The 23,573-nt window shown below is 57.4% G+C and overlaps 2 protein-coding genes across 4 annotated transcripts; both read right to left on the bottom strand.

The window, feature by feature from the left end:
• Positions 1-1,113: 1,113 nt before the first annotated feature.
• CDK2AP2 (cyclin dependent kinase 2 associated protein 2) lies at positions 1,114-3,251 on the bottom strand. 3 transcript variants are annotated; one of them, XM_054724779.1, is made up of 4 exons: positions 2,581-3,251; positions 2,171-2,271; positions 1,957-2,089; positions 1,114-1,295 (listed from the first exon to the last, which is right to left on the bottom strand). In XM_054724779.1, the coding sequence occupies exons 1-4, from the start codon at positions 2,660-2,662 to the stop codon at positions 1,120-1,122; spliced, it is 492 nt and encodes a 163-aa protein (XP_054580754.1). In that variant the 5' UTR covers positions 2,663-3,251; the 3' UTR covers positions 1,114-1,119. The 3 variants fall into 3 exon arrangements, with proteins under 3 accessions (XP_054580754.1, XP_008145083.1, XP_054580755.1); XM_008146861.3 differs by having other exon boundaries at positions 1,114-1,619; positions 2,581-3,250; XM_054724780.1 differs by having other exon boundaries at positions 2,353-2,644.
• Positions 3,252-9,284: 6,033 nt separating this feature from the next.
• CABP2 (calcium binding protein 2) lies at positions 9,285-13,922 on the bottom strand. Its single transcript, XM_028153779.2, has 6 exons — positions 13,758-13,922; positions 11,690-11,720; positions 10,770-10,904; positions 10,210-10,319; positions 9,905-10,052; positions 9,285-9,338 (listed from the first exon to the last, which is right to left on the bottom strand). Exons 1-6 carry the CDS (start codon positions 13,920-13,922, stop codon positions 9,313-9,315), a joined length of 615 nt encoding a protein of 204 aa, XP_028009580.2. The 3' UTR covers positions 9,285-9,312.
• Between the last annotated feature and the right edge of the window lie 9,651 nt (positions 13,923-23,573).

Raw genomic sequence — 23,573 nt, 5'->3', positions numbered from 1 at the left:
TCACTGCGGCCGCCCCGCCCCCTTCCTGGGCCTGGCGGGCCCTCCCCACCCCTGCGGGGTCCCGGCAGCCCCGCCTGCGGCGGCGGAGGGCGGCCCCTTCCTTCCTTCCCAAGGCAGTGAGGGAGAAGCAGTTCTCCAAATGCTGGTGCTTTTTGGAATCCCCACAACACTCTTGGTTTCTATCCCCACCCTAGCCCAGCCCTCCCGTGTGCCAGGGAACTGTGGCAGGGTCCTATCCCTTCTCCCCAGCCCTCACACCTGAGACCAGGGGAAATGCATCACCTCTCCCCAGTCTGGCCTGAAGCTGGCCTCTGGCTTGCCTCTACTTAGGGGGTGGGATCCAGCGCTCCAGGTCTCTAGGGTCATTCAGCCACACACCCAAGCAGAGGCCTTTAGTCACTCGTAGGACTAGCCCCTCAATGTGGCCCCATCTATACCTTCCGGGTCCACAAGTCTGGCCAACCAGCCACCAGACGCTGGGCAAAGGCTGAGACACCCGTGGGTGGGGCTTGTGAACCACACCCAGTCCCCTAAAGGCCCTGGGACGGTGGATGGCAGCACCCATGCTGGAAGCCAGTCCCCTGCCCTTGGCTCTGCTTCACAGGTGCTCCGGGGAGGGAAGCAGTGCTCTCTCCACTCGGTGGAGTCAGAGATGGGTGTATTCAGAGCCTCTGAGGGCTGATTCAGCTTAGGCTGTTAGGGCATTAGGCATGAAGGCGTGGCTTAAGTGAACTGGCATTTCCACCTTGCCAGGCATCACTGCTAATCCAGAGGTAGAACCCTCTAGGCCCAGGCTGGTGACACTGCCCTCCAGCTGTGGGGGAGGCCAAGGCCCTGCACTGCCCCCTGGTGGCACCATGCGAAGCAAGGCAAGGCTCTCAGCTACAGGAGCTCAACTCTTTCCACTACTTAAAGCTGGGAAGGCTGAGGGCAGACAGACAGGAACAGGGTCCCTCCCAAGGTTAATGGACAGCACGGGGCAAGGCAGGCCAGGCTGCGCTGGCCTCTCTCCCACCCACTGCACCACTGAGTCTTCTCTGTCCCTGCTTCTTCCCAGCCACCAGGCTTAGCAGAAGTTCCAAACTCAGAAAGGCGAAGAGCTGAGAGAACAACTCCAAATTATCTTTTATTTATACAAAAAAGGACATGTTTAGCAAAAGACACACTGAGAAAAGAGAGGCTATGGCCCAGGAGACAAGGCAGGGAGGTGACAGGCCTTCTGAAGCCCTGCTGGGGGAGAAGGGGGCTGGGACAAAGTGGTGAGAAGTCCTGGGTTAAGTGCTGAGTCGTGGGGGCTACAGGAAGAAGAAAACTCCAGTTGGATCAACGCTGATGGCAGCTCATGAGTGGGACTCACAGTGACCTCGCTGCTAAGTATTCCAGGGGTTCCAAGTTAGTGCTGCCAACGAGTGAGAGCCACCCCCTGGTTCCTGGAGAGTACCCACCAAGGGACACAGGACAGGAAGTGCAACTCGGGGTGAAGGCCAGGGAGAAGCAGGTGCCCTGCAGTGGCCGGGAAAGGTCCAGACTCGGAGGCGGAGGTGCTTCCTGTTACGTGCGGGCGTTCCGCTCTGTCTCTGCCAGGCACTCTCTGACTAGGGCCCGGGCATGGATGATGCCTGGGGTGGGGGTGGGAGTGGGGATGGGGAAGTAACATACAGGGTCTCAGCGACCCTCCAGTCCCACCCACACCCTCCGGAAGAAGACCCCTCCCTCCCCACCCACTTTCCTTTCAGTTAGAGGGACCATCATCTAATGAAGGGCTAGATGAGATCTGGCTAATCCTCAAATTTATCCTGTTGAAATACAAATTCCCTGGTCCTTCCCTGGAAACCAACTAATTTTCAATTCAGTTCAATACACCTATGGGTAGTAATCCTGCCCCTAGTCTAGGCTTGGCTCAGGTGGCCTCCAGAGGTCCTTCCTTCCTGGGGGTGGGGGCCTGGCCTCACTCACCTCTCTTCAGGCGCTCCATGGCGCTCTTGCTGCCGGCATAGGTGGGCCGGATCTCTTTGCCCATCTCCTCTATGACCGACAACAAGTCCGTGTAGGTGCTCTGGGAGCCCTGGGCGCCGGGTGGCTTCATTGCCTATGTCAAAAGAGAACAGGGTAGTGAGCTCAGGCCCTGGGGCAGACTGACAGCCATAGGCAATCTCTCGGCCCCACTCACCTGCACATAGCCCATGGAGGGCGGTCCAAAGTCGTTAAACAGTGGTCTGAAAGGGGCAGCAGCTCCAGGCACCGAGCCCGATGGCGAGGGGACACTTCCGGCTGTAACATGTGCGAGTTAAGGAGGTCAGAGCGGGACAGGGACATCTCTTCCTAGCGTTCCAAGCCCCCGACCGGACTCACCCGATTCCTTCCAAAGGGATGCTTCATTCCAGGATGCTCAACTTCAGGGACAAACCCCACCCCCTGCATCCCACCAGACCCTTACGCGACCACGCCCACTTCGCAGGCAAACAAACTGAGGCTCTGGGAGTGTAGGTGACAGGCCCAGAACTGCTGAACTCAGGGCCGTCTTCTTCTCGAGACCTCGACCGCCCGGGCAGACGAACAAGGATGGAGCTTGATCCTCACCTGTAGGGACTGGGGTGCCGGGCCCAGGGGTGCTGGAACCCGGGGTGCTGCTGGGGGCGGGGGCGATGGGTTTGTAGGACATCCCCAACTCTTGGGTGCGGCGGACGTCGGCCGGCCGCTCCTCCGGGGTTGGCTGCCTGGCCACTCAGCTGCGCTCTGATTGGCAGGCGGGCTGCACGCCCCTAGTAAATAGAGCTCTGGCCGGAAGGGCGGACAGGCACAAACGCTCTCTCACTCCCGATTGGTGTGCAAAGATGTCACTCGGACCTCCTCATTGGTCGAGACCGGCCCCAATAGGCCGCAACCGCTGCTGATTGGTCTCTGCCTTCCGGACCTCGCACCTGTCTGCTTCGGATTGGGCGGTGTCCGACGCCCTCCGCAATTGGAGAGTTCGCGGCTCGGGACCGCGCGCTCTCAAACCGATTAGTCCCAAGGCTCGAGAGGCGGGGCCTCGAAGCCGGGACCTGGGTCCGGGCGCCGGCGGTTCCCCCGGAGAGGGTCTTCGAAGGTGCGGGCACGGCCCCCACACCTCGCTCGCGTTGCTTCGCACGTCAGCTCCGCGCCGCCCGGCCTCGCTTCAGCTGGGGTTGCTGTAGTCTCGGTCCATGTGGGTTGCTGTTACCGCCGCCAAGGAGCGCGCCTTTCCTCCGCCCGGGACGCCGGAGGACGCAGGGCTTTGACGTTCCGAGCCCTGCGTCTCACCCCGTGCGCTTTTACGTCACCTTTCGCCGGTTCAACAACCTGTTCCCTATCTGCGCACGCGCCCTCCTAAAGCATTCGTTTGTTCCTATGGAAACGGGTCCCTCACCAACGCCACCGACGCACCTATTCCTCCGAATTGCCTCGTTCTCGGGTCTAGGCTAGTGTTGGATCCAAGGGCGACCTTGAAGACCCTTCAGCCTGCTCCTCCAAGGCCCCCCACGTCTGTGCCACATGGTGACAACAGCAGGAACAGCTGACCTTTGTTCAGTACTTCCTGCATGCAGGCCCTGTATCAAAGAAGAGAATGGCCTGGAGTCAGAATGACAGTGCCAATCGCACATCACCCCCACGAGCGATTTTCTCTTGGGCTTACCTCAATATGCCTCAGTTTCTCCGTCTATAAAAACGGAGACGCTAATCACTATCTCACAGGGTTGTCGTGTGGATTAAATGATTATTTATAAAGTGTTTATTGTTTTCTTCTCTTTTCTGTCCCACTCCAGTGCCTCCAAATCTTTCCATTTTCCCACCCAGAACCTTCCCCTCAGATCTCATTCCTCGCTACCCTAGATCTTACACTCTCTCCAAACACTAACCCTTTCTCCCAGGGTACTTCTCCCTAAAAACTTTCTGTCCTTGTGTGCCCTCCATGCCTCCAAGTCTGTAGTTTTTCTCATCCCCAGGACATTCATTCACTCATCCAACGAACATTTTCTTTTCTTTCTTTTTTTAAAAAAATAATTATTTGTCAATGGTTAAGTACCACAATAGATACTGTTTTTCTTTTTAAAATATTTTTATTTCAGAGAGAAAGGGAGAGGGAGAGAGATGGAAACATCAATGATGAGAGGGATTTATTGATTGAATACCTCCTGCATGCCTCCTACTGGGGATCGAACCCTCAACCTGGGCATGTGCCCTTGACTGGAATCGAACCTGGGACCTTTCAGTCCCCAGGCTGATGCTCTATCCACTGAGTCAAACCAGCTAGGGCATCCAACAAACATTTTCTGACTCTGTCCTGTATCCCAAGCCTTTGCTAGACACTGATATGGAAATGAATGGCCATGGCCTCTGTCCTCAAGGAGCTCCTATTCTCAAGGAAGACACAGGCAAAGGCACACCGTGCAGTGAGACAGTGTGGGGGCTGGGACAGGGTGCATTGGAACTTGGAGGAAGGGGCCTGCGTTGGTGACAGCACAGAATGCTTCCAAAGGAGGGGACGTTCAATAGGTGAACAGACAAACTCTGATATATTCCTACAATAGACTGTTACTCAGCAATAAAAGGAAATTATCTCTCTAGCTATGAAACAACACAGATAGGCATATTGCTAAATGAAAGAAGCCAGTCTGAAGAAGCCACATCACGTATGATTCCAATTGTATGACATTGTGGAAAAGGCAAACTTACACAGAAAGTAAATTACTGGTTGCCAGGGGTGCTGGGGGGTAGAATTGAGTAGGCAAGCAGAGGGGACTTTTTTTTTTTTTTTTAGGGCAGCAAAACTATTCTGTATGATACTGTAACGGTGAAATCAGCACATTAAGCATTTGTCAAAGAGCAAACTTTAATGTGTATAAATTTAAAAAAATCATTTAGGCAGTCAGGGATCCCAGGATGGGATGCAGAATACGACAAAAGAATCTAGCTGTATTGCAAATGTCTAAAACAGCCTCGTCGAAGGGGGTGGGGGAATAAGATGCTAATCTGGAAATGAGTGGAGTCTGGAAGAATACAGGCAGAGGGAATTGCACATAGCATTGCACTCTAGTTGGTGAGGGGGTTTCCCAAGGTGTACGGGCTACCAGTTCTGAAAACACTGCTCACGTCCACTAGAACTGAAAGTTCAGTAGATGTGGGATGGGCGATTTCTTACTGCTGGGCTGAGAAGTTACAGCTCAGCCCGGGGAGGAAGCTAGGCTGACCCATGTGGTAGTGGCTAGGAACTGGAGGCATCAATAGGAACTCATGTTTAGCTTAATATAGATACAGTTGGTGACATGTAGAAACATTTATAAATGTATATATATACGCAGGTTACTGTATACACGTATCTCCTCACACTATATCAGCTGAGAGGGCCTAGAAGCAATCTAGCGTCCAGGTCTTGGTTTCTAACACCATTCTCCAATAAAATGAACCAGAGTTCCTTGCAGAAATGGCTGATTCAAGGACTAGGGCAGGGAATATACAACCTGATCCCAGGGCATTTTGTAGTGCAGAAAGTAATAAAATGCTGAAAACAAAAACAAAACCCCAAAGGAGACTTAACTTGGGGTGGTGAACACACAGACGGACCATGTATTATAGAATTGTCACCCGAAGCCTATATAATTTTATTAGCCAACGTCATCTCAATAAATTCAATTAAAAATAACAAAGAAAAACAACAAATCAGTAGAGAGAAAAAAACAAACGCACAATGACTGGGAAATGTGAAAGCGAGACAGGAGCACACTGAAAGAGCTTCCAATGGCCCAAACTGGGACCATTTGAACAACAGAATAAATGAAATAGTATTGGATTATTACTTAAAGTACAGAATAAATACCTATGAGTCCACATGGATAGAAACACATGATTGATTGAATAAACAAATAAATGAATAAGTGGGGGAGAAGAGACCAATCTCCCATGCAGAAGAATTCCAATTCCCAATAATTTATGTCGATACTCTGCCCTTAAATGTGGGCTATGCATAGTGATTTCCTTCCAAAGAGTATAGTATGCAAAGAGAGAGAAAAAAAAGAGTAATTTTGTAGTATAGAAATCTGATAAACACTGCCTCAGCCAGCTGGTCAAGGTCAACATCAATAGCGATGTCACGTTGGCAGTGCGCACCGTTGAGATGAAAGATGAGAGACGCACCTTGCCTCTGCTCTTCCTCCCCCAAACCCATAACTACGACTGATCATGAAGAAAACAGACAAATTTCAGTTCAGAGACATTATATAAAAAATATAAAATACCTGACCAGTCCTCCCCAACACTGTCAAGATCATAAAATGTAAAAAGCAAAGTCTGGACCTAACCGGTTTGGCTCAGTGGGTAGAGCGTCGGCCTGCGGACTCAAGGGTCCCAGGTTCGATTCAGGTCAAGGGCATGTACCTTGGTTGCAGGCACATCCCCAGTAGGGGGTGTGCAGGAGGCAGCTGATTGATGTTTTCTCTCATCGATGTTTCTAACTCTCTCTCCCTCTCCCTTCCTCTCTCTAAAAAAATCAATAAAATATATTAAAAAATAAAATAAAAAGCAAAGTCTGAGGAAACATCAACCAAGAGGGGCCTAAGGAGACACGGTGTCTAATGTAACGTGGTCCTGGATGTGGAACAGAAAAGGGCCATCCGGAAAAAAATGGATGAAACATGCATAAAGTGTGGACTTCAGTCAATAGTAATGTATCAGTATAAGTTCATTCACTGTGACAAATGTACCATTCTAGTGTACAATGTTAATAACAGTGTGATGGTTGATTTTATGTGTCAATTCGACAGGATCCTGGGGTTCCCAGACCTGTGGTCAACCGTGATGCTGGGGGTGCGGTGATGGGCGAGATGAACATCTGTTGAATCAGTGGGCTCAGTCAAGCAGGTTGCCCTTCCCAGTGTGGTGAGCCTCATCCAATCAGTTGAGGACCTAAATAGAACGAAAAGGCTGAGTAAGAGGGAACTTCACCTGCCTGCCTGCCGAGCTGGGACCTCAGGGTTCTCCGGACCTCAGACTGGAGCCCACGCCGTCAACCTTCCTGGATCTCAGGCCTCCGGGCTGGGCGAAAACTGCACCACCGGCTCTCCTGGGCCTCCAGCGTGCTGACTGCAGGTTTTGGGACTGCTCAGCCCTCATAATAACCTGAGCTAATTGCTTATAATAAATATCTGTTACATACTCATACACATCTCCTGTTGATTCTGTTTCTCTGGAGAACCTGGCCTAACACGTAGAAGCTGGGTTTGGGGTATATGGGAACTTACTGGACTGTCCCCGAAATAATTCTGTAAACCGAGAACTGTTCTAAAATAAGTTCTAATAGAATGGTGGTTACCTGGGTGCATACACAGGTAGAAATTCATTGTGCTGTGCTCAGATTTATACGCCTCCCTGAATATGTGTTATACGCACACTATTTTAAGTAGACTTAAATCGTTGAGACCTTCTGGGCTCGCAGCCTTGTGGGGCGAGAGGGCATGTGTGAGAACTGGTGGAGCTGTGGACACTTCTGGTGCCAGCATATACGCTGCAGATAATCAAAACCGTCCCAGCCACTCCCTCAACCCACCAACCACAGAGCCTCCCAGGCTGGGGGCCACAGGGTGGTGGGAGGCTAACCCTGAGGGGGTTCCAGTCTTCCCCTGGCATGTACCCTCCAGCCCCTGTGAAGAGGACAGACATCTCAGGAAGCAATGCCGGGTGCGCCAACTGGTGGAGGGTGTCGGAAGGAGGACGGGCCATGGCTCCCAGGGAAGCCGCTGGCCTGGGGCAAGTCCTCCTCCCCAAGCTTGCCAGACTGGCTGGCAGGAGAGATGGCCTAATTGGGGATTAAGGATTAATTGGGATCTTCCAGGAGAGTGATGCTGAGCTGCTGCAGCCAGCTCTGGCACCTCGGTGTGCAGGCTCTGGGCTGGGCAGGGCAACTGGTGGCTGCCCGCCTGCTCGGTGGTCCCAGGGCCGTCGCACTGGCCGCAGTGATGACGAGGACCAGGTGCGGGGCTGACGGTCAGGTTCATCTTCCTCCCAGTCAGCCAAGCTCCGCAGACCAGGCCTTTGCTGTAGCCGGAGGAGGCTGAGGCCTGTCCTGGGTCCACCCTGACCCTCAGGCGTCCTCTCTTGTCGGCACTGTGATGTTAGAGCCTCCAGGCCTGAGTGCAAGTCCCACCTCCCCTTCATCCTGATTGCACGGGTCTATGCTAGTCCCTTGTCCTCCTGGAGACTTCTGGTGCCAGGCACAGGGGTGGGTCATCTGAGGACCCTGGGGGATCATGGCCAGTCCCTGAACAGCAGTGTCGCAAAAGGCAAGAGCTATTTTAGGAAGAATAACCCGGCAGCATGCACTGCATGGCCCGGGGGCGAGAGAGGTCAGTGCGCTGTGTGGCCTCTAGCAAATCACTTAGACTGGGCCTCTCGGTTTCCTCAATCTGGAAAATGGGGCATGAAGACGAGGGGAGGGTGGGGGTGAGCAGACGTGTCATTCGGTCCCCCAGGAAGCAGACAGTGAGATGACGTTAGAAATGCAAGGCAGAGAACGGCAAGAAAGCAAGATTGCAGGAGGGCCTCGGCTGTGAGACCAGCCCTGGCACGCCTCAGGGGAGCTCGCCCCAGAGACCGCCCCGGAGAGGAACCTCGAGTCGGGCAGGAACGTGCTGGGCCAGTGCCTGGGGGCTCCGCAAAGAGCGACGGCAGCCCCGAAGCTGAGCTGTCTTCTGAAGGGACCCCCAGCCAGAGCCCAACAGCGGAGTCTCTTCCTAGCGGACAAGTAAAGCTGGAAGAGCTCCAGTTCTTTCTCGAAGGCTCCGAGCAGCACCCCTCCCAGAGAGAATGAGCTCGATCCTGGGAAAAGCCCTCACACGTTTGCTCCACCCTCTAGAGCAACCCCGGGTCTGGCAGGGGCCATTCACAGGGTGAGGGGCCCCCACGCACCCAGCTCTGGGAGAAAGAAGCAGGCTGTGTTTACTGGTTCAGGGACCTTTCCGGACACTTGCCGTGGGCTGGGTCCAGGATCCACAGAGGGCCCTGCTCCCCCAGAGCTCACAATCCAGGGGGCTCATGACTGGGGGCCAAATCCTGGGTCCTCCAGGGTAAGGAAGGGAGGTGAAAGCCTTCTCCCCAGGTCTGAAGGTCCTTTATTGTCAGAGAAACAGATGGGCTTGGAGGAGGACGGGGGTGGGGTGAGGGCAGGCAAGGGCGCTGCACACAGGTGTGGGGGAGAGGGGGGGAAGAGGTCCCAGCTGGAGGCGATGGGCTTCCAGGAACACACTCGTGGGCAGTGGCTGTGGTCTCACGTCCTCCGCTGCCTCCAGCTTCTGTGCAGGCTCAGCGAGACATCATTCGCACAAACTCTGCCGGGACAAAGCCACGGTTTCGGGTCTTCTCTGTGGACCCCACGAGGGGCGGGGCCAATATGCTGGCCTTGAGGTGTGAGGGCGTGTGGTCAAGTGAGTCTCCTGGATCTGACAGGTAATAGGTCTGTCTCTAGGCCAGGAGAGGGGCTTTGTCTCGTTGACAGAAAAACATCTTGTAATCAACTATTTTCTCTTTGCTTTGGCTGCTAGGAAGCTCAGGAGCAACTCTGGGGCAACACACTGGCTTCCTGCAGCCTCCTGTGATGATGTCATCCGTGTGCTCCCTCAGGGGGAGCGCAGTGCAGAGGAGGAGCGGGGTCTGGATCGGGCTGCCTGGGTCAGATCGTGGCTTCATCTACCTCCTTTGGCCGAGCACTGACCCTTTCCTAAGACCTGACTGACTGGCTTCTCCCGTTCGGAGATAAAGCTCCTTCCTCCTGGTGCTGGTGATGATTTACAGGGAGCGGACTCGGGCTTAGCACAGGGCCTGGCACGCAGCCAAAGCTCTGCCGTATTGTTCTTTATCTGTCAGGAGCCTCCCAGGGTGTGGTGGCAGGCGGTACCTTCGAAGTCGATCAGGCCGTCCCCGTTGAGGTCAATGTCCTGGAGGATCTCGTCCACCTCCCGCTGGGTGAGGCGCTCCCCCAGCAGGACCTTGAGGGCCGCCCGGAGCTCGCCCAGGCTGATGCAGCCATCCCTGTTGGTGTCAAACTGTGGCGGCGTGGGTCATGGCGTTGGGTCACCGAGGAACCATCCATTCTCTCAGCCCCTCACTCATAGCGCGCACACACACACACACACACACACACACACACACACACACAGGCCCCGCCCCCCGCCCGCCCGCCCTCCAGCCCCGGGGCCACACCTCTCGGAAGGCATCCCGCAGCTCCCGGACGCCAATCATGTCTGCTGTCTCCGCCAGCAGCTTGGGGCCCATCAGCTCCACAAAGTCTTCAAAGTCCACCTTCCCGCCACCTGGGGGCCGTGCTCATCAGAGATCCCGGCCCAGCCCTGGCCCTCCTCTGCCCGCTGCCCTCCCCTCGGGCCTGGGCCCACTAACTGTGCCCTTCTCCCTCCGGGCCCCACAGGCTGGGCCATCTGTGTTTTTTGATGACTTTCCTTAATTTTCCTGAAGAGTTCGGTTGGGTTCAAGCCCTGGCTCCAATGACCTGGCTGCGTGACCTTAGGCAAGTCGCTTAACCTTTCAGAGACTCAATTTCCTCATCTAAAAAATGGGTATAGTGGTCCTTGCCCTGCCCACCTCATAGGGATGGTGAGATTCTCTGGAGGCAGAGTCCTTGCCTTGAGAACGGCCGAGGTCTGGGCTCTGGGGCCAGCCAGGAGGCATCTCCATGCCTGGGCTGCCCAGCTGCCCTGGCCCTGGTCTATGGAGAAGTGGGGATGGGGTGGGTCTAAGGCACATACTGATCTGCTGTGAAATCTCGATGAGCTCCATCTCCGTGGGCATGTAGCCCAGCGTCCGCATGCAGGCGCCCAGCTCCCGATAGCCGATGTAGCCGTCCCGGTCTCGGTCAAACTCCTGGAAGGCGACCTGCAGCTCTGCCAGGTATGGCAGGGTCAGTCCTTCTCCAGTGTCCCCCTGGATCCCAGCTTGGATCAACTCACCCTTCTCTCCTTGGGCTAATCATTTCCTCCTTCTAAACATGTTTCTCTTTGCTGCCTCAGGGCCTTTGCACGTGCTATTCCTATAATTCATTCTTGCAGCAAATATTTAGGAGCATCTGCTATGTGCCAAGCTCTGCTCTAGGTAGTGGGAATATGACAATGAAGAAAGGAAAAGGAAGGAAGGAAGGAAGGAAGGAAGGAAGGAAGGAAGGAAGGAAGGAAGGGAGGGAGGGAGGAGCTCACAGTCTGGAACACCCCCCCTCCCCTTTGGCCCTCACGTCATGTACTCAAGGACGCCTTGCCTCTAAACCCAGAGCCCTGCCGCCCATCGGTCCTGTGCTGGACGCACTGAGCACCACTGTACTTGCTGACTGATGGACGTCGGTCTCCAGAGGACCAGGCCACGTCTGTGTGGCTGGCCATGCTTCCCAGTGCTCAGCACAGGCCAGGTGGGTGGCCAGGAAGTGCTCGCTGAGCAAATGTAAAAGGGACCCGAGACCCACCTGGCAAGTGAGAGCAGGCAACTGACAGCTGGGGGGTTTGTGGACTCATCCCTGCTCAGGCAATCCCCGGCTCCTCGCATAGGTCCCCTGCAGCCTCCTCCGGCTCCTAGTTCCTCCTGGAGCCTGCTGAGGCCCCCCCCCCCCCTCCCCCCCCGCTCCGTGTGCACCCCCCACGTCCACCCCTCCGGAAACTCTAGGTCTTTTCAAACGCTTTACCTTCAATCTCCTCCGGCCGCAGCTCCCGGTCCTGAGGGGCACAGAGGGGTTAGGAATTCCCTGGACCTTTTGTTTCTTGTTCTTTGGGGCTCTCCAATCAGCCCCCACAACACCCAGGCACAGGGCCTGTCTGACACTGCTCAGGCCTGACTCCTCCCCCCATTCCTGCTGACGGCCCTGGGGTCTTGGGTTCCCCTCCTCTGACCCTGCCAGGCTTCCCCCAGGGCCTCCCCACCCCCTGCCACCCTCTTCTAGGGCACGGAGCCCATTGGCCAAAGGGGGGTCTGGTTTGGGCAGATCCCAAGCTTGGTGGCCTCAATGTCACCATCTGTTTCCTAGGGACCCTGCCACCTCCCTGCCCATCCCCTGGGTGGCTCTCTGACGTTTCACTGGGTCTCTCCCCCCCGCCCCCCGAGTCTGTGTGCCTTTGCTCCGACCTCCCCGCTCAATCCTCTCCCCCTACTCAGGGAGAGGCACAGCGAGGGAAGAGGGCAGCGGCAGGCGGTGGGCGGCTGTACATACAAGCTGGGTGGCCGCGATGCTGGGCCGCAGGAAGATGCAGGCAGGCCCCACCAGGCTGCTGAGCACCGAGTAGCCCTGGACGCCCCGTCTGGGGCCCCCCGGCTCCTTGGGGCTGTGGGGGGAGCCCCCTGGGCGGAAGCCGGGCCACAGCCAACTGCCCTGCAGCAGAGCCAGCCATGAGCTGGGGCAGTGGCTCCTCGGTACCCCTACCCACCAGCCTCTCCTGCCGTTGGCACCTGGCACAGGAGAGAGGGGCCCTCACCTATTGCCGCTCTAGGCTGAGGGGTCCACCTCTTACTGTCCAGTTGGGCAAAACTGAGGCTCGGGAAGGGCAAAGGACTTGGCCAAGGTCACTCAGAAAGCCAGTGGCAGAGTGAGACCTTGAGCTCAAGCTCTGGGTCCCCCAGAAGGAAGCAGGGTTGGCCAGCAGGATGGGCAGCTGGGGGCCAGCTGAGCTTGGCGGGGGGGAGGCCCAGTGGTAACCAACCTCCATCCTCCCGCCGTGCCCACCTCTAAGCCCTGCCCTGCCTCACACAGGGCCCTGCCCACCACCTGACCCTCCCGGGGTCCAACCCAGGCTCCTGGCCGAGGCTTCGCCCCCTTCGCCCCCTTCGTCCCCTACCTTAGGTCCCCGGCGTCGGGGCCGCTTGGCACAGTTTCCCATGGGCCCAGGAACCATGCCAGGCCTGGAGTCCGGGGCCGCGGGCTGGGCCTCTCGGAGGCCGTGGGCTCCCGCCAGCCCCAGCTGCTCCCAGTGAGTCTGGGAGCCTGGCAGGGGATTTTCCAAGGGTTTTGTGGGGAAGATTGGGGGCGGGTGGGCAGGCGGGGAGCCCTGGCACAGGGGCTCGGGTCCTAATCCGGGATTAGCTCTGAGTGTCTTTGCTGGTGAGGGGGGCCACCAGGGCCCCAAGGCCCCTGGATGCTCAGCCTCCCCTCGCTCACTCCTGAGGGTCCTCCAGACACCCCTCTCGGCATCCCTCCCCTTCCCCTGCCCCCTCCCCCTAATCTCTCCCCATCAGGAGAGACTGGATTTCTTCAGAAGCAGGGCCTGGACCTGGGAGGAGGACGCCAGGCGCCTGTTGTGCAGGGCGGGCTGGGGCACCCTCCCGTCTGAATGGGTACCCGGTGGTGTGAGCTCTGCAGACCCTCCGCACGCTGCCTGTCCTGGAAGGTGGCCTGGGGAGCCCCTGCCTCTTCCTGCCAGGACCCCGGCTCTCACCTCAGAGCACCTGCCTGCCCGCCTGCCCTGGGCACCCCTGGACCAGGCCCCCCCCCCCGCCCCTCGCAGCTGGATGAGGAGCTGAGGGAGCCCGCTCTGGGGGCCAGGGCCTGCCGGAGGGCTCAGTGAGGACAGGGCGGGGAGGGGCGCAGGCCCCCTGTGAGCGGCTGAGCGAGGGACTCCTGGGTCAGCACGCATTTCAGGGCTTCCTCCCCGCTCGGTGCGGCCTGGGTCTGTCCTGCAGGGCCCCAGTTGGGGCACAGGATCCCCTCTGTTCGCACATCGTCCCCGCATTTGGGGATAAGCCCACACCCCTGCTCACTTTACCTGCCCGTAGGCCGCCTGCACCTGGGCCTCGAGCTCCCGCAGGAGGAGCCGCCGCCTGGTGACTGCGGGGCTGGCGGGGGCCTGGCTGGGCCCCGCAGTGTCCTCAGAGGCCTTGGGGTCCCCCGTGGGGAGGCTGTCACCTTCTGGGCCCTGAGGAAGGGCCATGGAGACGAGGGCTTGGCCCCTCTTGCTGGCCGAGGGGCACCGCCCCACTCCGGTCTCCCCGGTCCTGCGGGAGGGGGCTTAGTGGCAGCTGTGGGCCCCGGCTTCTCTCCCCCTGCCCCTCCCTCCATGGGGGGCCAACCAGCAGGCATCTCTGTGCCTGGGCTGCCCCGAGTCCCATCGCCCACCTCCCCTAGCTCCCCAGGCCTCTCCAACAGCGCCTCGCTCCAATCCTCGCCTTCCCCCATCCCTCCAGCCTCCTGCTGGCCCCACCACACCTGGGCCCACCGGCCAGTGCAGACCCGGCGCGGGCCCTGGGCTCCTGCCCAGGCCCCTGTCCGCCCTCTGCTCCGTGGTGGTCTGTCTGTCTCTCCGGCAGTCCCTCTCTCCACCCTCCCCTGCTGACATGGTCCGTGGACCTCGGACCCATCTCTCCGTCCTCCTCCCTCTGTGTGTGGGCTCCCCTCACAGTGCTCTTTCTGTCTGTCCACCTTTGTTCTCCTACCGCCCCACCCCCTCCCAGCAAGGCTCCTGGATTGTGGAGAGACAGGTCCCCCCAGCCTTACTCCACACACCCCTCCCCTCCCATGGCCCCTCTGCGCTTCCCCCCCTCCCCTCCTGCCAGCACCTCCCGCTGAGCCACAGCTGACCTCCACCCCCCTGCTTCCCAGCCAACAGGATGGGGGTGACCAGGCAGCCCCCCTGCCTCTTGTGCTCTTGTGTCCCCAGACCACTCACCGCCCAGCGCCTGCTCCTCCCTCCCGGAATGAGGTCAGCTGTCCTGTCCGGCCCTGCTCCGGGCCCCTCATGATTTATTCACCTGCCCCCCGCCCCCCCCCCCGCCCCCAGCTTTTGTCCGAGGGAACCAGATCCTGCCAGAGGCCTGCCACCTGAGCTGCTGGGCTGGCCTCTGGCGGCCCGCGTGCCCGTCCATTCATGTGTTGCTCTGCAGCATCGAGGCCGGCTGAGACCCAGACCCGGCTGGCTGCTGGGGCCACACGCACACCCAGCTGCCCAGGGGCCCCGCTCGCAGGCACAGCTCCCTCCGAAAGGGGCCCACGGACCAAGCCTCCAAGTGCTTGGGAGGCTTCACGGAGGAGACTCGGGAATGGGGCCCCGTTCTTGGCGTTGCTCACCCATGTTTCGCCTGGGCTTGGGGTCGGCAGTGAGCTGGGCGTGCTCCGGGGGCTGGGATCCGCAGGAGGAGTTGGGTGGCGGCCCGCAGGGAGGAGGGGGCAGTAGCCCCTGGAGAGGGCAGGGGGGCACGGGGGTGGGGACCATCTCAGAGGGGCTGGATCTTTAGCAAATGTTCCTGGAGCACCTGCGGCATGCCTTCCCGGAGCTGGGCCCCAGTCCCCGCCTCCCGGAACCTTCCACCGGGCGGGAGAAGCAAGTTCAGCAAGCCGAGGATGCTGGGAAGGAGGCGAGTGGGGACCTGTCTGTGAGGGGGCGCCTGTGGAAGTGACGTGATGTGTGAGCCAAGACCATAGGGAGCGTGGGAGTGGCCGCGTGGAGGGGCAGGGGCCCCAAAGGCAGAGAACAGTTGCCACAGCCCTGAGTGGGTCCGAGGGCCTGAGGAAAGGCCAGCGTTGAGAGGCGCGTGACGCTGGCCAGGTGGTCAAGGGCGGGAAGGGCTCATTGTGTCCCTTCGTGTCGATCATTTAAAGGCTCAGCCTTCAGCATCCTCAGCACCTCTGCACCCCGGCCACCCCTTCCCCAGAGGCCAGGCGGGCACTGCCTCCCCGGCAGCACGGCAAGCATCCCTCGCTCCCTCTTCAAGGTCGTAGGTGTGCACGCGGGTCACACCTCCCCCCGTGCACTCGCGTGGGGCCCAGGCAAGGTCTCTCACCTCTCTGAGCCTCAGTTTCCTTCTCCGGAAAACGGGGGTTGACCTAATATCTGCCTCACGGTGCCTTTGTGAATGTTAAACGGTAAAGGACCTTGCCGGTTCCTGATACACAGGCAGGGCTCAAAATATCACGGATGCTACATGTGATAAATGACTTCATGTCCGAACGACCACCTAAGAAGGCGAGAAGTGGCGAGAAGTGGGTGTTCCAAAACATAAGCCAAAGCAGCGGGGGCTATCCCTCGACAGGGTGTGGTGGGTAGAAGCGCTCTCCATCAAGGAGCAGCGCCTTGCGTCCAGGTGAAGAGAGCCTGGCTTGGAAGTCCTTCCTGGCTTGTGTTCAAAGAACAGCACCTTAAGGCGTTCACATGGGTGCCCTTGATTTGCCCAACCTGACTTAGCCAAGCTGAGGTCCCAGCTCGTGTCCAGGATGGCCAGGCGGATCAGTGGTTGACATACAGGTGGATGGTTGGGTGGATACGTGGGTGGTTGGATGGATGGGTGGGTCATGTGATAGATTGGTGTTTGAATGGTTGGTAGATGGAAGGATGGATGGATAGGTGGATAGGTAAAAAGGTGAATGGATAGATGGGTTTATTGGGTGGGTAGTTGGATGAATGGGTGGATAAGTGGATAGGTGGATGTTCTGATAGATTGCTTGTCAAATGTTTGGTTGTTGGATGGATGGATTATTGGATAGATGGATGTATAGATGGACATAAAGACAGGGGAACTGCCAGTGAAGATCTTGTACTCTTTATTAAAAGAGCCCATTAGGACTCTATCAGGAACCTGCAAGATTCTTTATCATTTAATATTCACAAAGGCACCAGGAGGCAGATCTTACCTATTTCGGTGTCTCCCATGATGTCCTAGCCACACATTGCCTGATACATAGTAACAAGTATGTGAGTGAAGACTTGTGTCTATCTACCTCCGCCCCTCTCCTCCCCCCCCCCCCACCCCCGCCCAGCTGTGATTCCTCTGATGACATTGATGATGGCTCCTTCTCCATTTTGTTCTCCACAAGCCAGACCCAGGTTTGGCACCTGCTAAGCACGGAAGACCACATAGTGTGTGATTCCATTTATACGAAACGTTCAGAATAAGCAAATCCACAGCGACAGACATAGATTCGTGGCTGTCAACAGGTGGGGGAGAGACAATGAGGAGTTGTTGCTAGTGGGTCTGGGGTTTCTTTTGGGGATGATGAACATGGAACCAGGTAGTGGTGATGGCTGCACAACACCAAATATACCAAAAACTACAGAATATACACTTTATAGGGGTGAATTTTATGTAGAAACAAAGCTGTATATATATATATATATATATATATATATATATATATATATATATATATACACACACACACATATATATATATACTTAAAACCCCACCGAAGACAGATGCTGATACATACATGAACTGGAGGTGGGACTTAGACACGGGCAGGTGCCTGGCCAATTGGGCTGGGAAACCTGTGCATCTGGGCCCCAGAGCAGGAGGCCCCAGGTGGCCACAGAGTTGGACCACAGGCTGGGCCCAGGGAGCCAGCGGGCTGTAGGTAAGGCAGCCGCCTGGAGCGCTGCAGCAGAGTGCCACGCCGTCCTGGGGACAGCCCACCGGGGCCTGAGCGTGAGGGCCGGAGGGTGTGAGCCCAGGAGGCTGGCCCACTGGACGGCAGGGCGTCTCCCATTCTCCCAGGTCCGCGATGCGTGTGCACACGGGGAGGGTGTACAGGCTCCAGGCCAGAGCAGGTGCGTGAACCTCTCTGAGCCTTGGTGTCTTCGTCTGTAAAATGGGAACAAGGCTCCCTCCCCTCCCAGGGTGCTGTGGAGATGAAATGACACCATTTATAGGAACGCTCTTTGGAAGCTGCTAAGTGCTGGGCAGATGCTCCTCCAGCTGGGGACCAGGGATAGAACTCAACTCTGGCGCCCCTCCCCCGCGCCCTCCCAGTCCCAGGCAGCTGTGAGCTCAGATGGGGCTAAGGGGTGCTGGCCATTAGGCATGATGGCTTCCCCCCCACACGCTTCATGCCCCTGGGAGGAATACCTTCCCCTCCTTGCAGCTCTGACAAGAAAACCAGGCTGAGCCGGTCAGCTCTGTCAGGCCCCAGCTCCCCAGGAAGACCGTCACTCCCACTGAGAGCCACCCCACGCCGCCGCCAAGCACAGGGCATCTAGGAGGCCTGGGCCGCCAGCGCAGCCGGCACCGGGCACTGCCTGGAAGGACACAGCCCTCCCAGGTCCAGGGGCGCTACTGGCTTTGGGGTTCTTGGGTTCCCCAAGACAAAAATTCAGAGGAAGCCCCAGAGAAATTTCCAGAGAGATTTTATTAAGTTTGTGCCTGAGCACAAGGGAGGAGGCCCAGAGGAGAGGAAGCGCTCCGAGCTGACGTGGGGGCTGGCTCTGCTTGGCTGCTTTCCTAAGCGGGGGTGGGGGGGGTGGGGGGGTGGGGGGGTGCACAGTGGGCTTGCGCGGAAAGGCGGGCTTTTTGAAGTCTTTTTCATTTCAGGATCCCATGGCTGCATTTTCCTGCTGCGTCGCCCGGTAACTGTGTGCACCTGTGATGTGGGGGCACGACTGGAGGCGTGGTTCCCTGGCGCCACTCAGGAAGGTCCTGTGGCTGTCACCCCTCGATCAGCGGCACGTGAGGGCCAGGAAGCTCGCAGGTCGGGGAGATGAAATCAGCTGGCTCTGCGGGTTTGAGCAGGGAGTGGGAGGGGGTGACATTTTTGCAGTCCGCTCGTCCCATTCCTTCTGGCCCCCTAGTCTTAGCTTGGCTTCCTGGCCGCCTGGTATTTCCCCCAAGTCCCCATGCTGTCTCAGGGGGTCCTGCTCGTTCCGGTCTTTCTGTCTTTCCATCCACCCGTATCCCCAGGTCCGGCCTGTGTTTGAAGAGTGCAGGGCACTTAGGCTCCGGCAGAAAACGGCTCGGAGAGGAGGCCCTGCAGAGGAAAGGGTGCGGGTAAAAGCGAGGCCTCTGGCCAGGCCTGGGGCTGATCCTGTTCACTAGCTGTGTGACCTTGGGGCCGTCACTTAACTTCTCTGTTTCGGTTTCACGCTCTGTTAAAAGAGGACCAGAACCGGAGTGGAGAGCTCTGGTCAGCCTCCTGGTGCTTGGAGACCCCAGTGGAGGGTCAAGGGCCCCTCTCAGCTTCAGGGAGCCTGGCAGCCCCGGGTAGGATTGCCCCCCAACTGCCCATTCCCAGCCCACCTCTCTTTTCCAAAAGGTAGTGGCTGCCTCCCCCCTCTCTTGGCCCCCAGTGCCCCCTTGTGAGCTGCCTGAGAACTCTCTTCCCTGCCCTGGTCCAGCACCTGGGACTAGAGGTTCCGGATCCTGTCTGTCCTCCCCAGCTGTGCAGCCTGGGACTAGGCTGACCCTCTCTGAGCCCGTTTCCTTTTCTGACATCCCTGGCGGTCACAAAGCGCCACACTGTTTACTGAGCACCTCCTAGGTGGCAGACACTTGGCAGGCCTAAAGACCTCATTTTACAGATGAGAAAACTGAGGTCAGCCCCGCCGGTGTGGCTCAGTGGTTGAGCATCGACCTATGAACCAGGAGGTCACAGGTTTGATTCTCGGTCAGGGCACATGCCCGGGTTTCTGGCTCGATCCCCAGGAGGATGTATGTAGGAAGCAGCCGATCAATAAGTTTCTCTCATTATTGATGTTTCTATCTCCCTCTCCCTCTCCCTTCCTCTCTCTGAAATCAGTAAGAACATATTTAAAAAAAAGAAAGAAAAGAAAGCTGAGGTCAGAGCGGGAATTTGCACCTGCCTGGCTGCCAAGCCTCATGCTTTCCCGAACAGCCCCAGAAAACGCTCTCCACTGCGCTCTGGACAAAGGACGTGCTCATTTAACATGCGAATGTTAGTTAAATGTTAAATATCCTGATGGAAGTCAACTCGAACAAGAACAGAGGTCACGTCCAACCCCTGGCCTGCCTCCACCAGCTCTGCCTACGCTGGGGACGAGGTTGGGGTGAGCATGCGCCATTGAGGCTCCTCTCACCAAACCTGGGGGACAGTGACCCCCAGGAACTGCTGAGTGTTTGTCTGGGGCAGGCGTCCTCAAACTACGGCCTGCGGGCCACATGCGGGTGTTTTTTTACTTCAAAATAAGATATGTAAATGAAAAAATAATAATAATAATAATAAAAGAAAAAAAACAGAGAAAAAGAAAAAAAAAAGATATGTGCAGTGTGCATAGGAATTTGTTCATAGGTTTTTTTTAAACTATAGTCCGGCCCTCCAACGGTCTGAGGGACAGTGAACCGGCCCCCTGTTTAAAAAGTTTGAGGACCCTGGTCTGGGGGGTGTTTTTGGCAATGAAACTTGAGCTCCAAACCTTGCCGCCGGAAGACTCTGGACGGGCGAGGGGCAGCCATGGCGCCTGCAGCTGGGGCAGGCTCCGGAGGAGGAGGACAGCGCACAGCGTGCGTCCTGCCGGCGCGAGTTCTGTCTGCAGCCCCTTCCGCTTACTTTCCTGAGCCTCCTTCTTGAGAGCGGCACCCAGGCCCAGTGCACTCAAGACTTCAATTAGACCCACTGATCAGGCCACCCCTGTGGAAAGGTACCATTTTGACAGTTTGAAGCAGTTGTTTTTTCCTGTTTCTTCCAAAAATAGGGCCACTGCGGCTCTGGCTCATAAACCCAGCCCAGGCAGGGCTGCGACCTGGGATGGCCACTCAGCTCCAGGCCCACAGACCCCATTGTCTCCCGCTGGGAAGGCCCTGTCCTCCAGACACGTGCCACCCAAGCCGGGCCACCCACCGAGCGCCGGCCCCAGACCCAGCGCTTGGCCCCAGGGGCAAGCCCGTGAGCACAGCTGGGTCCGTCAGAGTCCCCCGGACTGGTCCCCGACAGCAACATCTGGCCAGACGCCAGGAGCACCCCTGCGATGGCGGCTTTCTTTTCTGTTCAAGCGGCTGCTTCAGCATCTGGGGCTTTGCCGACCCTGGAGGGACGCCCCTCCCTGACCTGCTGGCCCTGCCACACCCAATAATAATGAAACAGAAACCCTGTGCAGCCACCCAGCCAAACCCCTCCCCAGGTTCCGACGCAGAAACAGAGATAATAAATGCTTGGTTGTTTTGTTCTATTTTTAATTTTTACTTCTTTATTGACTTCAGAGAGGAAGGGAGAGGGAGAAGAGATAGAAACATCAATGATGAGAGAGAATCACTGATCAGCTGCCCCCTGCATGCCCCCTACTGGGGATCGAGCCCGCAACCCGGGCCTGTGCCCTTGGCCGGAATCGAACCTGGGACCCTTCAGTCCGCAGGCTGACACTATCCACTGAGCCAAACCGGCGAGGGCTGCTTGTTGTTTTAAGCAGATGAATGTCGAGGTGATTCATTTGGCAGCAATAGATACAGAGTCAGAACCAAGGGACACCATCTGTCCATCGTGCGGGACAAAGAGGAGTGGATCTCAAGGCTCAGGAGGCAGATGCTCTGAGTTTCTTTGTTGTTGTTATTTTGGTTTGTGCTCATGAGTTTTAATGAGCCTGTTTTCCAGGTTTCCTGGTTGAGGTGTGAGGTCCCTGAGGCCGCTCAGCAGGGGTGAAGGTCAGGGCTTGGGACAAAGGCACATCCTTCCACAGGATTCTTCCTGTTAATGACCTCGATTTCTGATTGTGGACCCCGTGCGGCCGAGCCGCCACCCCACGTTCCCATAATGAGTTTCCAGCACAGCTCCTTCACGTTCCCCCGCCTTATGCAGGGTAACCTGCGCTACTCACGGTCCACACACTGAAATGCTGGTGTCATCTACAAAGCACCTCACAGCCCTGGCCCGTGTGGCTCAGCTGGTTGAGCGTCGTCCTGTGCACCGAAAGGCCACCGGTTTGATTCCCAGTCAGGGGCACATGCCCGGGTTGTGGGCTGGTCCCCGGTTGTTGGGGTACATACGGGAGGCAACCGACCAACGTTTCTCTCTCCTCCCTCTCCCTGCCTCTCTGGATGCTGTGGCCTACCCAAGCTGACACATCAAATGAACCATCACCTAGGAGTGGAGCTTTGTAGCTAATAATGCAGGCCGGCTTTTAAAGTGCCTGAGCCATTTCAGCACTCCCACCCGCAGCGCCGTTACCCATGTCCTGTTAACACCTGCTGTTGTCCAGGCTGCAGGTTTCCTAATGGGGGTTGCGGTTCCACCGGCATTTCCCCGATGACTAAGGACGCTGAGTGCCTTTTCATATGCCTCACGGCGGTCTAATCCTGGCACACAAAATACCTTAGGACAGGAAACCTTTTTATTAGGGTTGGGCCATGAAATGTGGCCACAGGTAGGCTCGGCGTGTCATTCGCTCGCCCTTCCAACCAGGTCTTTAAATATTTGCTCAACATGTATTTAGTTTGGCTGCACAGAAGTTGCTTTTTAAAAAGTTTATTTTAAAAGGGTTGTTTACAGAAGCATTCACGCTCCGAGGCTGGGGAAAAAAACAACCTTTTAACCACTTCCTGCTTCTCTGTAGTCTGCTTCTTGCTTCAGGTTGTGTCTTAATTAGCTGTACGCTCAGCTGAGGTTACAACGTGTCCAAGGAGCAGCGGCGGAAGCGAGCTAGAAGGGTTTCTGGCTCAGGTAAAAGCCCGGAGTCACGTGAACGGGGCTGGTGTCCACGCTGGGGTGTTGGGGCCCAGGCTCCTTGCAGCCATGTCTGTCACACGAAGGGTGTTGTCCCGGCCTCCTCCGGGTTCCAGCCAGGGGACGCACAGCGGGCCGGGAGGCTCATGCGGGGGTTTACAAGGTGCATGATAAAACCAGTCACTGCCAGCACACGCCGTGACCCCCGCAGCCCCTGCTTTGGGATTTCTGGCTTTCAGCGGGCAGTGATTTCTAGGGAACATGCCTCGCAAAAGTGCTCCGCGAAGGGCGGCCAGTGCTATCAAATGCTTTTCTCTACCTTCGAGTCCACGTGGGGCGGGGCCGAGGCAGGTTTAAGCAGTTATTTAAGGAACGTGTGTGTGTGTGTGTGTGTGTGTGTGTGTGTGTGTAGAGGGGGGGGTACACTGGCTGTTCTATAACCGCTTTATTCCAGTTCGGTTTCCTGTCCGGCCCCTGGGACGCGCCTGGTGGCCTCTGCCGAGACCTGCTCCGACTCTGTGACACGCTGCAGGTGTAGCAGCACCGTGGTCCCACACTCGGCTGGCCTCTCCTGGGGCCACAGGTGCCCCCCCCCCCCCCCACCGCAGCGGGGCAGGGCTCCCTCCTAATCCTCTCTCTTCCATTTGCATTTGCCAGGACCATTTTGACCGCCAACCGCAGAAACCCCAGGCAGTCAGACGCGGATTGACTGACGCCGTTAGATCGGACGCTTCTGACCTCGGCACGCGGGCTCATCCTCCTGCCGTCCCACTCCCCCCCCTCCCCCCCCGTCCCTCGTCCCTCCTCCTGCTCCGGGGACCTCTCCCCAAAATAAGCCCTCACAGGCTCTGCCTTCTGGGGAGACCCAGCCTAAGACAGAGGGGCTAGTGATACTGTGGGGGGTTTTCCTGACGTTGAGGAGGGAGTGGCGGGCAGGCGTCCTTCTGAGGACGGTTACTTACCCACAGTCTTTCAGGTCACGGGGAGGTAGCGCCCAAGCCAGCTCCGCGGCCCGGGGCTCCGTCTCATTCACAGGTGGGTTCGCAGAGCCTTGGGCCGCGCCTGGCACTTGGTAGGTGCTCCAGAAAGATCTGTGGAAGGAGCGCCTGTCCTGCTGCTCCTGAGGGCATTCTCTGCCCCCCCGTCCCCCCCCCCCCCCCCCGGTCCCAGCTGCTGCACTCCCTGGTTTGGCCTCAGGAGGGCACCAGA

This window comes from Eptesicus fuscus, chromosome 13 (genome assembly GCF_027574615.1).
Source record: "Eptesicus fuscus isolate TK198812 chromosome 13, DD_ASM_mEF_20220401, whole genome shotgun sequence".
Classification (NCBI taxonomy): domain Eukaryota; kingdom Metazoa; phylum Chordata; class Mammalia; order Chiroptera; family Vespertilionidae; genus Eptesicus; species Eptesicus fuscus.
The sequence above is the reverse complement of the archived record's forward strand: the minus strand, read 5'-3'. Positions and strand labels throughout refer to the sequence as shown.